Source organism: Diorhabda carinulata, chromosome 2 (genome assembly GCF_026250575.1).
Source record: "Diorhabda carinulata isolate Delta chromosome 2, icDioCari1.1, whole genome shotgun sequence".
Classification (NCBI taxonomy): Eukaryota; Metazoa; Arthropoda; class Insecta; order Coleoptera; family Chrysomelidae; genus Diorhabda; species Diorhabda carinulata.
In genome coordinates, this window is record NC_079461.1 from 27,288,043 (window position 1) to 27,302,412 (window position 14,370).

Genomic DNA, 14,370 nt, shown 5'->3' on the forward strand with positions numbered 1-14,370 from the left:
CATTCTACTAGAAACAATTTATTGATGGCAGTCAATAGCGTATATCTGAAAAGTCAATGAAATTAAAATTTACACCTAGTTATTCAACATTTTTTTAGGTTGGAGGAACAAATTGGATAGTACATCACATTAGAGATACATACATATAAAAAAGAAGTAGAACCAAGCTATATGGGAAAATGTGACTTCGTGTAATATAACCTCTTTAATTTTACACTCTGTGTTGATTATACCATTGTTTGTTTATTTTTATTAATTTTGATCCTGTACAATTTTTTTAAGCTTAGTTTTTTTTAGAGCAACAAAAGTAAGTATATTCAAACATCCATACGTTCAGTAATCATTTACTTTCATCTTTAAATAAATTTGAAATCACAAGATTGTTTTCAAATGATAGATATTTTGAACAGTTATCGATTGCCAATAGCCACAAAAAATTAATTAATTAATTAAGATTAATTATAGGTACAAGAATATAGATACAACAAAACTCTTATGAAATACTAAATTTGCTTTTTTTAATGTTCCAAGCTATGAATTTTTATTTGGTTGTACACTATTGAAGAAAATTAAAATAAATTTTTCTTTGGAAACTAAGTGTTAATAATTTATCTGTAGATGAATGAAACTTATTAACGTTAACATTGAATTTTTAGGATGTCATTTAGAGGAAATAATAAATTTGGAAATAGGGATCGTGGAGGATCTAGAGGAGGGGGCGGACGCGGAGGTTTTGGTGGAGGTGGTCGTGGAGGCGGTCGTGGTGGAGGTCGAGGAGGATTTGGCGGAGGAAGAAATTTTGATCAAGGTCCACCTGAGCAAGTTATACCATTGGGATACTTTGAAAAATCAGTTCAAGATGATTTAGTGTGCAAGGTTGAAATTGAAGATGTACCTTACTTTAATGCTCCTATCTATTTAGAAAATAAAAATCAAATTGGAAAAATTGATGAAATATTTGGAAACATAAGAAATTACTGGGTCAGCATAAGATTGAGTGAAGATGTAAAAGCTAGTAGCTTCAATCAAAATCAAAAGGTAATATTTATAATTATGTCTTGATGTTTATATTTTAAATTTTATTTATTGATTTTTCCAAAATTTAATTTTTATAGAATACAAATAATGAAATTTCAATAATGATTCTATTTTCCATAATATGTAACTTTCAGCTGTTCATAGATCCATCAAAACTACTGCCACTTCAAAGGTTTTTGCCTGGTGCGTCAAGTGGTAATAAAAAACGTGGCGGCGGTGGTGGTCGTGGTGGCGGACGAGGAGGTAGAGGAAGTTTTGGTAATAGGGGAAGAGGCGGTTTTGGCGGTGGTGATAGAAGAGGAGGAGGAGGTGACAGAAGTTTTGGTAGTGGATTTAAAAGAAATAGTGGTGGAGGTAATTTTAATAGAAACTCTGGAGGATTTGGAAGAGGCGGAGGAGGAGGCAAAAGATGGTAATATTTATGAAGGAAATAAACATCGAGAAGGCGTTGAAGAACAGATAGTTCTTGTACACTTTTTTTTTAATAAATAAAAGAAATAAAATAGTTTTAAGTATATTATTTGTCGTATTTTTTCAATTTCCATTAATTTTGAGTGATCTAACCCAACATTTCAAAGTTGGTATTAATATAGCTCAAAAACCTTCTAACTGATGTCTAAAATCAAATCATCCAATGGTAACTGAAATCTTATGAGCTCACATATCTATGGTTAATATTGACACTGGTTTTGGGATTCCCCTGAAGCTTTTAGGGTCTCATGTTTTTTACAAAATTCATTTTTAAAGTGAAGCTTAGATTTAGTGCATGGTCTATCTACTATTTGTTTTATTTATTAAAAAAGTGTGATTAAGGTAAGTAACCAAATAATGTTATATGTTTCATTTTAGTTTTTAGTTATTATAGGTCATGAATGTTTTCTTCTAAACGTTTACACATTTAAAATATGTTTGAAAAAGTTTTAAACCCATAAACAGGCGTTTTTTTCACAAATTCTGTACTTAAAAGAAAAAATTATAGTCAACCATTCAGCAATACCATACAAAACCATCTTCTATCAAAAAAGTAGGCAATAGAAATTTTAAGTATCTCTTCTGAGTAATTTTCATGGGCGGATTGACGGGGGTGCCTGGCATCCCCTGATGTAAGCCTGCCCAAAAGCAGTAAACGATGTAGGGTATTGTCTAGTAGGCTTGACAGCTATGTCTTTATCACACCTGTTGGGCACAGACTCGCTGACAACATTGAATTCACAAACTCCAATAGAAAAGGGTCTGCGGCATCAGCTAAAACTTAAGGACAAATTTCTACTATCCTGTTATGAACTTGCTATTGAATAAGATGAAAAGATGATTGAACATAGAATAGAATAAACTGGCAACTTTCTTCCAACTGGTTCTTAATGAGTTTATTTTTTCCGTACATCTATGTGTTAAGCGTCTGGCTTTATTTTCTTAACAATTGATAACAACTTATATAATCCTACGTTCCTTGTAATTGTATTCGCATATATTATGGGGGATGTGCACTATTCCACAATGTAATTAAAGTTCAATAGATTGTTTAAGAAACTTCAACTCTAAAACTTGATCAACAAAAATTTTGATTTTTATTACTATTTTCGTAGGTTAATTTTTCCATAATATATGATAATTTTTATGATTTTACATGTTCAATTATTGTTATTGAGCAGTTATATAAAAGATAATTATATTTGATTGATTTGTTTAATATTTTTTCTTTAATTTCGGCGGTTTTTCGATATTCACTTAACTCAATAATTCCCATACTTTGCAGGATCCGCTGGATACTAATATTTCTTCTCCAATTTCAGAAAGGTCGTTGCACCGTTATCCACTTAGGAACGCGGAGTACTACCTTCATCTACCTACTCAACGTTCAGAATTAGTTTAGGGCTCAATATTTTACAATGCAAAATCACTTGCCAATTGAAATGAAATCGATATCATTTTATTCCACATTCTGCAATAATTTTAAAGGGTATTTACTACTGGAAAATGCCGTCTACTCTGTAAACTACTTTTATTTTAATAATAATATTTAATTCCATGCATACTGGTTTAATTTTGCTATGGAGTTATAGTTGCACACATCAGACAACTTTTATCAGTCATATAAAAAAAAAATGTTGATCACGATTGAAAACTATTGTCAGACATCCAATATTGCCCTTCTGCCATCTTGTAATGAGTTATTTTATTGAAAGACATGATAACCTTTCGATTCATTATCAAGTGATGCAACAATGTATATTGCAATTGAATAGTTAATGCATACATATCATACCTAATATTTTATTTTGCAAATAAAAAGATAAATTAGTTGATTAATAAGTAGTAAATAACATTCATAACAATATAATGAATCCTTCAAATAGTTACTTTTCAATATTTGAACGAAAGATAATAAAAAAATGGAAGTAAAAACATTTATTTTTCGTTTCGATTGACTAAAGCCTCAACATATCCACCATCTCTCCACTATCCACCAACATTTAGTGGTTTGTCTATTAAATTCCCTTAATACATGCAAGATTATATCTGCAATAATTTCCTGACATGCCTCTGAACTGTCCTTTCCAAATGATCAATATTTTGAAAAGGCCTTTACAGGTAAACCCTATGTTTTAAGTAGCCCCATAAGAAATAATCCAGATGGGTTAAGTCTGGAGATTTAGCCGGCCAAAAAATGTGCGAATATCTGTGTATTACTTTGTTATTGAAGTGGATTCAAGGTATTCCCTCACAGCTACTGTGGTATGGCATGTAGCACCGTCTTGTTGGAACCATGCACGTTGACGGTTTATTAGGGATAGTTCCCTAATAAAATCATTGTATAATTCATTTTGTAATTGTATTTTTGTAAATACCACACCATACGTTGATCTTGACTGAATATTGGTCTCGTGTTTTGATGGTAAAGTGAGGATTACTGTCACATCACCAGCGACAATTTTGTGAACTTATAATTCCATCAAATGGAATTATAGATTCACATTTTCTTACTAAAAAGGGATACTCCTCTAACTCTCCTTGTATCAACGAGCAGAATTCAAACCGTCTGTCTTATTCTCTATCTTTCAATGTATGCACAAACTGGGGTTTTATAATATTTGCCATTGTACCTCTACTTACTTCATTTCAAATCAAAGACATTATTTTTCTCAATGACATTTAGGGTGTTCTACTACAGATAACATCACTTGTAATTGCGTGTCCTCACTGGCAACCCTCTTCTGGCGTTTTTTATTAAAATTATTGTGAATACTTTCAGACGCCTTAAATCTATTTATAATTTTTGAAACTGTCTGTTGTTAAATATAGCTGCTGCTTCTCGATGAGTCTTATATTTATTTCCCACAATCAACATTATTTCAATTTTTTCCTCATTACTTAACCGAACCGTCATTTCTTGTATTTTATAAAATCTAACTAGCGATTTGACGTTTGCTATCACATGGATCCTAAATAACAAATCGTTTTATACGCAAATTGCTCATCTCCTAACAATGCTGATACAGAGAAGTTGATAAACACAAAAAAAAATTTTTTCATGGCAGATGGATAATTTTGGATATCTGACAATAATTTTCGTTAACAAAAATTCATATTTTTTACATACCTCGTATACGACCAACAAATTTTGATATCTGATGAGTGATGAGTGCATTCCAGGTTTTGAAAAATTGTTAAGAACTTTACTTATATATATATATATATATATATATATATATATATATATATATATATATATATATATATATATATATATATATATATATATATATATAACTTAATTCTATGTCCATAATCTTCCATTAAACATAGGAAATATTGAGAGAGATATAATGCTGTATGGAAACCCCTACGCTCCATAATATGGTGTATGGGTTCGTTTTTTTCATTACGTTAGGAAGATTTAATGGGAGGTTTGGTTGATTTGATATAAATTTTTATTCTGTAAGGCTTACGTTGGGATGTAAGAAAGGCTTGCTACGGAATAAATATATAGGAGTGGGTACAGCTGAATCTGCATTATTATTTAGCTGATGACCAAGATCCAGAAAAAGATTGAGGCAATAGTGGGAATATCTTTCACATTTTGCAGTAAAAATTAAATGTTACGTATTTATTTCGACAAGAATTTTATAATATAGTTTGGAACAGTACGTAGAGTACACTTTCCATTCATCTACTTTTTAAAACGCGCTGTAAAGTTGACGGTGTGTTGTTGTACACGCCCCTAGAGTGATATGTAAATGTACTTTGATGGTCAAATCAGAGTATAATATATTAATATTCAATTATTTTTAATTGAACTCATGGATTAAACTTGAATAAATGTAACGATAAAATACCAGGAAGTTTGTCACTGTAATATACAGCTGTCTATTTTTTCTTAGAACATTTTCAAAAATTTTATAATAGCTTTTCTATTGATTAGTAAGCACACTGAGTCTGTCAGCTGACTTATCTTATGACAACCTACAAATTTTATTAGTTGTTAATCGATTCCATTCACACTTACAAGTAGATAGTTGTGATAGTGTTTGGTTGCTGAAGTTTAATAATGTAAGTTTTATATTTTTTACCGTTTAAAAGTAAATCAAACATTTTTGTTCGGATATTTAACAAATGAATATTTCATATTTGTCGAAAATGTTATCGTAAATGGAACCAGACAACCAACAATTATAAATATTGTATGTTACTAATATTATTTCATTTAGAATAACACCTACTAGATTTATTTTCTATGATTATAATTGAAATTATATTGAGGAATCTTAATATATCAGATAATAACATTAATATAACTTGGGGAAATAGAAATGCATAACAGAAATTATGACATTCATAACTAAAAAATCACATGACTTGTGAGCGTATGTAAAGGGGTTGGCATTTAATGAATTCGTTTGCCACAGAAAATTACTTGATATAATGCTAATCATTAATTTGTCCCCTTAAATCTAATTAATTCTTCTATGCACTAAACTTTATACTATTTTCTGTAACTTTAAAATAATTCTTTCTTATTCTGGGCTGTAATATTATTACATTATATTATTATCATAATTTACTATGTAATTTATATAATAATTTTTCCTTGGGGTGGAGTAATGGTCTTCTGTGCTACTTGGTACTGACTTTATTGTCAAAGTACTTAAATAGCTATTTTGTTACTGTTTGATTTATTTTTTCACAAATTATAGGCTTAAGGAATATTCTTAATAATAATAATTTTCTAAATTTTCTTAGATATTCTGTAAAATTAACAATGTACTCTGCGTCCTATGTACAGATATTTTCATAAATTACCTGTAATTTATTCATGTCTTTATAGAATTTTTTATTCATAATATTTTAAAATGAAAAGTCTATGTAACGTAACAAGTATTAATGAATTAGGTTTCTCAAAGAGTCCTTCACCCAGGTTTTTTCCCATTGAAAAATACTTAACTTTCAAAATTATTTATCAAATTTTCATCATGATGATCACCTGATATTCTCTTTTCAGTTAATACATTATTATCTCAATTATTTCTTAGATCTTATAACAAAATGTCGAAAGGAAAAGTAGGCGATGAAGAACGAGAAACAAACTTCGGTTATGTCCATGCTGTTTCTGGTCCAGGTAAATACTTTTTATTATATTTTTGTTTTATTAGATTTTTACAAATAAAAGTCAAATTAATTATATCCGTGAACACTTTTAACTCTGTAATGAAATATATTATTGTTATTATTGTAGGATTAAGTTTACTAATTCTATGAAATATATGTAATGTAAGTTTCTTTAAAAGAAACAAGAAAAACAAACGAAAAATAAAATTAATGTTATCATTATCAGTCAAATTATAAAGAGCAATTGAAGGAGTTCAACAATTAATGTACTAAGTGATAGTTATAATGATTTTATTTTATGCTGAAATGATATTAGCCATAAACATTTTTTTTAGTCGTTACTGCTGAAAAAATGTCTGGATCTGCTATGTACGAACTTGTACGTGTAGGATATTTCGAGTTAGTAGGAGAGATTATTAGATTAGAAGGAGATATGGCTACTATTCAGGTAAATTGTTGATTTTTTTAATAAAAGTATAATAGTTTGAGTGTTTTGTCTTTTTTTTATAATTTAATGATCCTTCTAGTAATGGCAATTCTAGTTTGAACAGTCAGGATCATATATTGATGGTCTAGATGATAACTACATAATTAAAAACATACAAACTTTACCAGAGAAGCAAAAACATTTTCAGCTTTTTAAAAGTATTGTTACTTAGAATTCAGTACCTTGATTTATTACATTTTATAACAAGTATGCATAATCCTATAATGTTAGAAAATTTATATTTTGGTTTTTAATTATGACTTACAAGATTTTCTAACTTGTCATCAAATTGAGTTGCAATCCACAATTTTTAGTTACGAGTATTCATTACTTATAACTTTGTTAGATATCAGAGGTTTTCTTAATGGAGAAAAAGTCTTTTAAAGATATTTTAATGTTAAAAATTATAAAATATAAAATTTTTTCAGGATCTTTTTCAATCACATAAGAAGAAATGTTTATGTCTACCTAATTTTTTATTAATTGGCTGTGGCGAGTTGCATTTTACCCAATTAAGTCATTATTAGTCCTAAAAAAGAGAAAAAAAAATTGAAATTCAGTCTAAAACAGCACTTCCTTTGTTCAGTCCCAACACAGAGTAATCCCTGCTCTATGTATGAACTGAACAAATGGAATGCTGCTTATTAGGTATAAGAGTTGAATTTTAGTTTTTTTAATGCTATGATGACCAAATGGGCTAATAAATGAGTTAATCAATGAAAAAATGGCAGATAAGAGTATTTCTTCTTAAATTATTGAACAAGATCCTTGTCTTTCAACATGTATATTACAGTACTTATTACTAGCAACTGAAGAGCTAAGGATTGTGTGTTAAATTGTTGTAGAATGTATAATATCCTTTCATATATCTTGTTTGAGTTCTTGAAGCTGATGAAATTTTATGCCATCAATTGGTAGCTGAGCACTATATAATCGGTCGTGCTCATTCATTCAGGTAGAAATTGTTTTTATTCTTCTGGGGAGACAAAAAATATCTTTAGAGCTAAGTTTCACCATTATTTTTCCTTTTGGCATGTATTGAATGAAATAGATAGACCGCAATATGATTGAGATTCTTTTTTTGTATCTTTAATATTGTGAGTTACAAGTTTAACCAACTAATGACGTGTAAAAGTTATTTTAGCTATTTTTTGAGGTATGAAGTTCTATGCCATTGATATAAAATCAATGTTTTGTACACAGTAAATCTTAATCAAAATCTAACCCACACCAAAATTTCTTAGGTATATGAAGAAACGTCTGGTGTAACTGTTGGGGATCCTGTTTTAAGAAGTGGGAAACCTCTTTCAGTAGAATTAGGACCTGGTATTATGGGTTCAATTTTTGATGGTATTCAACGTCCATTAAAAGATATTTGTGACAAAACTGAAAGTATATACATCCCCAAAGGTATCAACGTTCCAGCTCTTTCTAGAACTTCTAGTTGGGACTTTGCTCCTATCAATATTAAGGTATAATGTTTATATTTGTTATAATGGTAAACTAAAAAACTTGATTGTTAGTAAAATATGATTTGTGGCTGATAAAAAATCATAATGCAAAAAAAAATCATTATATGTTTTTGATAGTTGGGATCCCATTTGACTGGTGGTGATATATATGGTATAGTACATGAAAATACTCTGGTTAAACACAAAATGCTCCTGCCACCTAAAGCTAAGGGAACTGTAACATACGTGGCAGAACCTGGAAACTATACAGTTGATGTAAGTACTAATATTGTTATTATTGTATCGTTTACCACTTTTCATCTATAATCTAACAATATAAATTTTGCATACTTGCTTAAGTATGATGATAATGTATGGATCAAACCAGAAATCCAAAAAATAATTGATCATTTAGTTGTAAGATGTGAGACAGTTTCTACATTTCATTTACAGATAGTTAACAGTATTTTTTATAAATATTTTGTTACATGGTTATAAAGAAGTGTGACAGTTTAGTGGTTATGTTGCTAGTTTATTTTTTGGGCTACAAAACATTCTATATATATATATATATATATATATATATATATATATATATATATATATATATATATATTCGTATAATTAAGAACTACAGCAATGTTGATAATATTTAACTGCTAGCAAACTACTCAAACTGATCGCAGCTGCTGCAAAGCTAACCTCTGGTGTTGGCGAAACATTAAGAGTAAGAAACTACGACCTAACATCCCAAAAACTGTACATATATTGGAAGATGGTCGCGAAATCCTTAAATCATTCATTCTTGGTTATTTATATCTCTATTTTGGGTATTTATATCTTTATTCTGGGAATATTTCATTCATAATATTGGAGGATGAGAATACACTGAAATTTATTTGAATACAAACTTATTAAACTTGGAATAATAAAATCTAAAAATTTATCTCAAGTTCTCCAAATAGTACTTATATGCATACAAGAAGAATTTGCTGTCTTTCAATTAAATATAGCAAACTCAACTAGCTAACATTTTTGTTTCTTTTATACAGTGCTTTGTTTGAGATTATTCAATATCTAATTTCACTTTCTTGACCTATCTTTGTTCCATTTTCTTCCAGGAAGTTGTATTAGAAACCGAATTTGACGGAGAACGTACAAAATATACTATGTTGCAAGTTTGGCCAGTACGTCAAGCTAGACCAGTTAGTGAAAAATTACCAGCTAATCATCCTCTATTAACTGGACAACGTGTTCTAGATGCATTGTTCCCGTAAGTATATTTATATCCAACAATTGATAACTTATTCTGCATACAGTAAACTGTTTGAAATAATTGATATCAATAATTATTTTAGCTGTGTACAAGGAGGAACCACAGCTATACCTGGTGCTTTTGGTTGTGGAAAAACTGTAATTTCCCAATCTTTGTCCAAATATTCCAATTCAGACATTATCATTTATGTTGGTTGTGGTGAAAGAGGTAAGTCCAAAAAGGCAGAGTATTGCTATTTAATTTTCTTGTGAGACTGCTTATCAATATCTTATAATATAATATAATATAATATATCTTATAAATCCAATAAATTAATATTTTACCTGTACTATTTTTTAGGAAATGAAATGTCTGAGGTATTGAGAGATTTTCCAGAATTAACTGTCGAAATTGATGGACAAACTGAATCTATTATGAAAAGAACTTCTTTGGTTGCCAATACTTCTAACATGCCTGTAGCTGCTCGTGAAGCTTCCATTTACACTGGTATCACTCTTTCTGAGTACTTCCGTGATATGGGTTACAATGTTTCCATGATGGCTGACTCTACATCTCGTTGGGCAGAAGCTTTAAGAGAAATTTCAGGTAAAATAATAAATTATATATAAAATAGAATTATATGAATTTCATTGTAACTATAATTAATGATAAAATCGTATATAGTTAGAACTGTATTTTGATATTCATGTAGTAATTTGAAATTAAGTCAAAAGGCAAAGATATATTCTATTAAAAAATACGTAATTTATTAAATTCATTTATTCATGAAAATATTTATGCTTTTCAATATAATACTAATAATAATGTTATTCACACATTTTACATGCTTTGCTTTGTCTATAGGTCGTTTAGCTGAAATGCCTGCCGATTCTGGTTACCCTGCCTATCTGGGTGCTCGATTAGCTTCTTTCTATGAACGTGCTGGTCGTGTAAAATGTTTGGGTAATCCTGATAGGGAGGGATCCGTTTCAATTGTAGGAGCTGTATCACCTCCTGGTGGTGACTTCTCTGATCCTGTCACTACTGCTACTCTTGGTAAATTGAATTATTTTTTTAAATAAAATTTTGAAATTAAATGGAATATTTCCAATAATCAATATAAAAATCACAGTATTTGATTATTTGCAAAAATGATCATTCAACATAATTATATGTATTTATTTTTAGGTATTGTTCAAGTCTTCTGGGGTTTGGACAAGAAACTTGCCCAACGTAAACACTTTCCATCTGTAGACTGGCTTGGATCTTATTCAAAATACTTGAAAGCATTAGATGATTTCTATGACAAGAATTTCGTTGAATTTATTCCTCTTAGAACTAAAGTTAAAGAAATTCTTCAAGTAAGTGAACCAAGGAGAATTGCTAGTGCAGTAGCACTTATTACATCTATTCCTACTCAAGTTAAAACTATTCTAGAGATATTATATGAGTTACATAGATAGATTTTATTGAAGGTTACATTCCACTGTCACCAAAATATTCTCCTATATAATGCTTTTTAACTTGAGACATACATAATTAATGGAGATGTTTGATACTTGGGAAGGATGATTTACCAACTCTTCTTTTTCAGTATTGTCCAGATGTGTGATTTTGTTAAACAGCTCGCCTTCTAAATCTGGAGCTCCAATATTCTTGATTATTTATTTATGTAAGATCTTCACGTCTATAAGTTCATTGTCTGAGACATATTTTGAATGATTGCAATGCCTAGGCTTTATAGAACTTTGTGAGTTATAGTTTCATCCTCCACCCCACAGAAACTATCCTTGTCAGTTTTTGCTAGACTCATTAGTGTTCTATAAGGAAGTGAGGGAGAAGGTGTAATTTGTTTTTGCTTAGATCCAAATATATTTTAGATGTGGTAGTATCAAAGTTCCAAAGAAATTATATGAATGTACTGCTAACATGCAATTACTTTTGATTTCTGTGTGACCTGACACTCAAACTTAATAAAATATGATATTTCTAAACACTATCATGTCTGTTTTAAGATTATAACAGGGAAGCTCATTAATTTGGTAGCGATTTGACTAGTAGAATAATTTGTTGTGTTTTTCCAGGCTCATATTTCTTATCTAACCCTGCTATCATTCACATTGAATCAATACATTTGGAAGTGAATCTATAGCTACTTATCTCATAATAAGTCTTAAAACATTTACTATCAGATTATATTTCAAGACGTTTGTTCAACTCCATTAATTGGTTATTGATGATTTTGTAATTTATTGGAATGGTATTTATTATTTTATCAAAATTTTAAAAACTACTTTTGTTTGTCATCTCAAACTTGAATTTTTGATTGTTTGGAATTATCATTCTTTATTTTGTGGTGTCCCCATTTGAGGCATCTTTAATATTTTTTTATATTTTACAGGAAGAAGACGATCTTGCTGAAATTGTACAGTTAGTAGGTAAAGCCTCTTTGGCAGAAACTGATAAAATCACTTTGGAAATAGCTAGGCTTCTTAAAGAAGATTTTCTACAACAAAATTCCTATTCTTCATATGATAGATTCTGTCCATTTTACAAAACGGTTGGTATGCTTAGAAACATGATTGGATTATATGATATGGCACGACATGCTGTAGAGTCTACTGCACAATCTGAAAATAAAATCACATGGAGTGTAATAAGAGATTCCATGAGCAACATTTTGTACCAACTAAGTAGTATGAAATTCAAAGATCCAGTTAAAGATGGGGAAGCTAAAATTAAGGCAGATTTTGATCAATTATATGAAGATATACAACAAGCTTTCAGGAACTTGGAAGATTAAATTTACTCATTTTGGATATTTACCAGCAATATCAATAAAGAATAAATAAAAATGAAATTTTTTATCCTATATATTTTGAAAATCGCAATATTTTAAAACATATTTTGCGCATCCATTGTTAAAAAGTATTAAAACTAGTTGTTACTCAGTTTATGTTATATTGTCATAAATGTAGTAGTGAGCTGAACAAATAGATTCAGAGTTACCGTTTATAGTGTGTTTTATTGAAAATCTTAACGTTCTTACAATCATTAAACAAATGTTTATATGTATATACATATTATAATAATATATAGTTTAGTTAAAAATCTAGAATTAGAATTATTCCATTTGTTTAACCATTTGGTAAATAAAATTACGACTATGTTCCGTTATTTTATTGTTTTAATCTAACAAGGAGAGGCCGCCTACTCATCACCGATTTCGCTCAAATTTATAGAGTATATTGAGCTTGGCTAGTAATAAAAGTGCGCCAAGTGGGAACTCTAGATGGCCTAGCGTTTAGAAAATAGTCCCCGCGAGGGAACTTTTTTTTTGGAAGTTTCCAAAGTTTTATAATATTTAGGTTACTATTAAGTAAAGTAGTAATTAATTATTTTTATTTATTTATTTATATGGAAGTATGCCCAGGTTATTATGAATCAAAAACCGGCAAACCCGCAACAGAAGCTAGTTCATATCGCCCTATAAGCCTAATCCCAATAATGTCAAAAGTACTAGAAATACTACTTCTACGTAAAATCCAAACAGTTGTTCCCATAAACGAACTCATACCACAGCACCAAATCAGTTTCAGATGCAAACACTCCACAAATCAACAATGCCACAGGATAGTTACCATAATTAAAACAACCTTAAAAAAAAGTGTGTGGTGGAGTATTTCTCGATATAAAAAAGGCGTTCAACAGAGTCTGGAATGATGGTCTCCTCCACAAACTGAAACTACATTCAACGGAACACCTATACTTTATTTTAAAATCTCATATCACCAACCGTTACTTTCAAGTCAAAGTTGAAGATACTTACTCAAATTACTACACTATGAAGAATCTCAGGGTAGCGTTCTAGGTCCATTTCTGTATCTGATATTCACAGCAGACGTTCCAAGCACAGTCGATACCTTCATAGCAATCTTTGCAGACGACACGGCAATCAGCAACAGATGTAGACCCAACTGTAGTTGCAGAAAAAGTACAAAATCATCTAAATTTTTTACAAAACTGGCTCCATTAGTGGAAATTTAACGTCAATGCCATTAAATCAGAGCAAATAATATTTACAACAAGAAAATCTGGCTTTAGACGTTGTGTTTTCAAAATAATCAGAGGGTAATTTCATAACAATATCTATTGTTTTCGTTCTAATTATTTTTAAATTCTGTAAGATGCCATGGCATAATAGTCAATTCTGATTTTTTTTATCCTAAATTAATTTATTATCGACCACCCACTTCATTCAATGATAACAATAAAACCTCGGAATGTATTCGAATTCTTCTCTACCTATCCAAACTTTAAGTCGAAGTAAATTTGTGGTGATTTTATTCTTTATATTCGCTGTTCAACAGCTGCCAGGTTTTAGTTTCAACCAAACCCAAAGGACTCAACCGGTACACCACAAACCAACAAATTCAAATCCATCAACTGGGAATTCAGTTGAAGGCTGAAATCATCCCGAATTTCCATAGATAAGTCTCAGTCTTATCTTTAATATACATAAATCTGAGTTG

General features: G+C 29.9%; 2 protein-coding genes and 1 long non-coding RNA gene across 6 annotated transcripts; 2 read left to right on the forward strand and 1 right to left on the reverse strand.

The window, feature by feature from the left end:
- Window positions 1–28: 28 nt before the first annotated feature.
- Window positions 29–1,555, forward strand: LOC130904168 (probable H/ACA ribonucleoprotein complex subunit 1). Of its 2 annotated transcripts, none has more exons than XM_057816762.1 (3): window positions 29–307; window positions 657–1,038; window positions 1,183–1,555. In XM_057816762.1, exons 2-3 carry the CDS (start codon window positions 658–660, stop codon window positions 1,528–1,530), a joined length of 729 nt encoding a protein of 242 aa, XP_057672745.1. In that variant the 5' UTR covers window positions 29–307; window position 657; the 3' UTR covers window positions 1,531–1,555. The 2 variants fall into 2 exon arrangements, with proteins under 2 accessions (XP_057672745.1, XP_057672746.1); XM_057816763.1 differs by having other exon boundaries at window positions 134–307; window positions 1,173–1,555.
- LOC130904169 (uncharacterized) lies at window positions 1,193–4,727 on the reverse strand. 2 transcript variants are annotated; one of them, XR_009060818.1, is made up of 2 exons: window positions 4,640–4,727; window positions 1,193–2,289 (listed from the first exon to the last, which is right to left on the reverse strand). It is a non-coding gene; the product is annotated as an uncharacterized LOC130904169 (long non-coding RNA). The 2 variants fall into 2 exon arrangements; XR_009060817.1 differs by lacking the exon at window positions 4,640–4,727 and adding an exon at window positions 4,153–4,542.
- Window positions 4,728–5,466: 739 nt separating this feature from the next.
- On the forward strand, window positions 5,467–13,015 carry LOC130904170 (V-type proton ATPase catalytic subunit A). 2 transcript variants are annotated; one of them, XM_057816764.1, is made up of 11 exons: window positions 5,467–5,589; window positions 6,539–6,655; window positions 6,981–7,093; window positions 8,377–8,604; window positions 8,722–8,859; window positions 9,705–9,856; window positions 9,942–10,066; window positions 10,199–10,444; window positions 10,703–10,894; window positions 11,027–11,199; window positions 12,240–13,015. In XM_057816764.1, the coding sequence occupies exons 2-11, from the start codon at window positions 6,583–6,585 to the stop codon at window positions 12,639–12,641; spliced, it is 1,842 nt and encodes a 613-aa protein (XP_057672747.1). In that variant the 5' UTR covers window positions 5,467–5,589; window positions 6,539–6,582; the 3' UTR covers window positions 12,642–13,015. The 2 variants fall into 2 exon arrangements, with proteins under 2 accessions (XP_057672747.1, XP_057672749.1); XM_057816766.1 differs by having other exon boundaries at window positions 6,570–6,655.
- The last annotated feature ends 1,355 nt before the right edge of the window (window positions 13,016–14,370 follow it).

Coding starts and splice junctions, on each gene's coding strand:
- LOC130904168 (XM_057816762.1), top strand. CDS start 658: ATGTCATTTAGAGGAAATAATAAATTTGGAAATAGGGATCGTGGAGGA. Junction 1,039..1,182: donor GCTTCAATCAAAATCAAAAG/GTAATATTTATA, acceptor AGCTGTTCATAG/ATCCATCAAAACTACTGCCA.
- LOC130904170 (XM_057816764.1), top strand. CDS start 6,583: ATGTCGAAAGGAAAAGTAGGCGATGAAGAACGAGAAACAAACTTCGGT. Junction 6,656..6,980: donor CCATGCTGTTTCTGGTCCAG/GTAAATACTTTT, acceptor CATTTTTTTTAG/TCGTTACTGCTGAAAAAATG. Junction 9,857..9,941: donor GTTCTAGATGCATTGTTCCC/GTAAGTATATTT, acceptor TAATTATTTTAG/CTGTGTACAAGGAGGAACCA.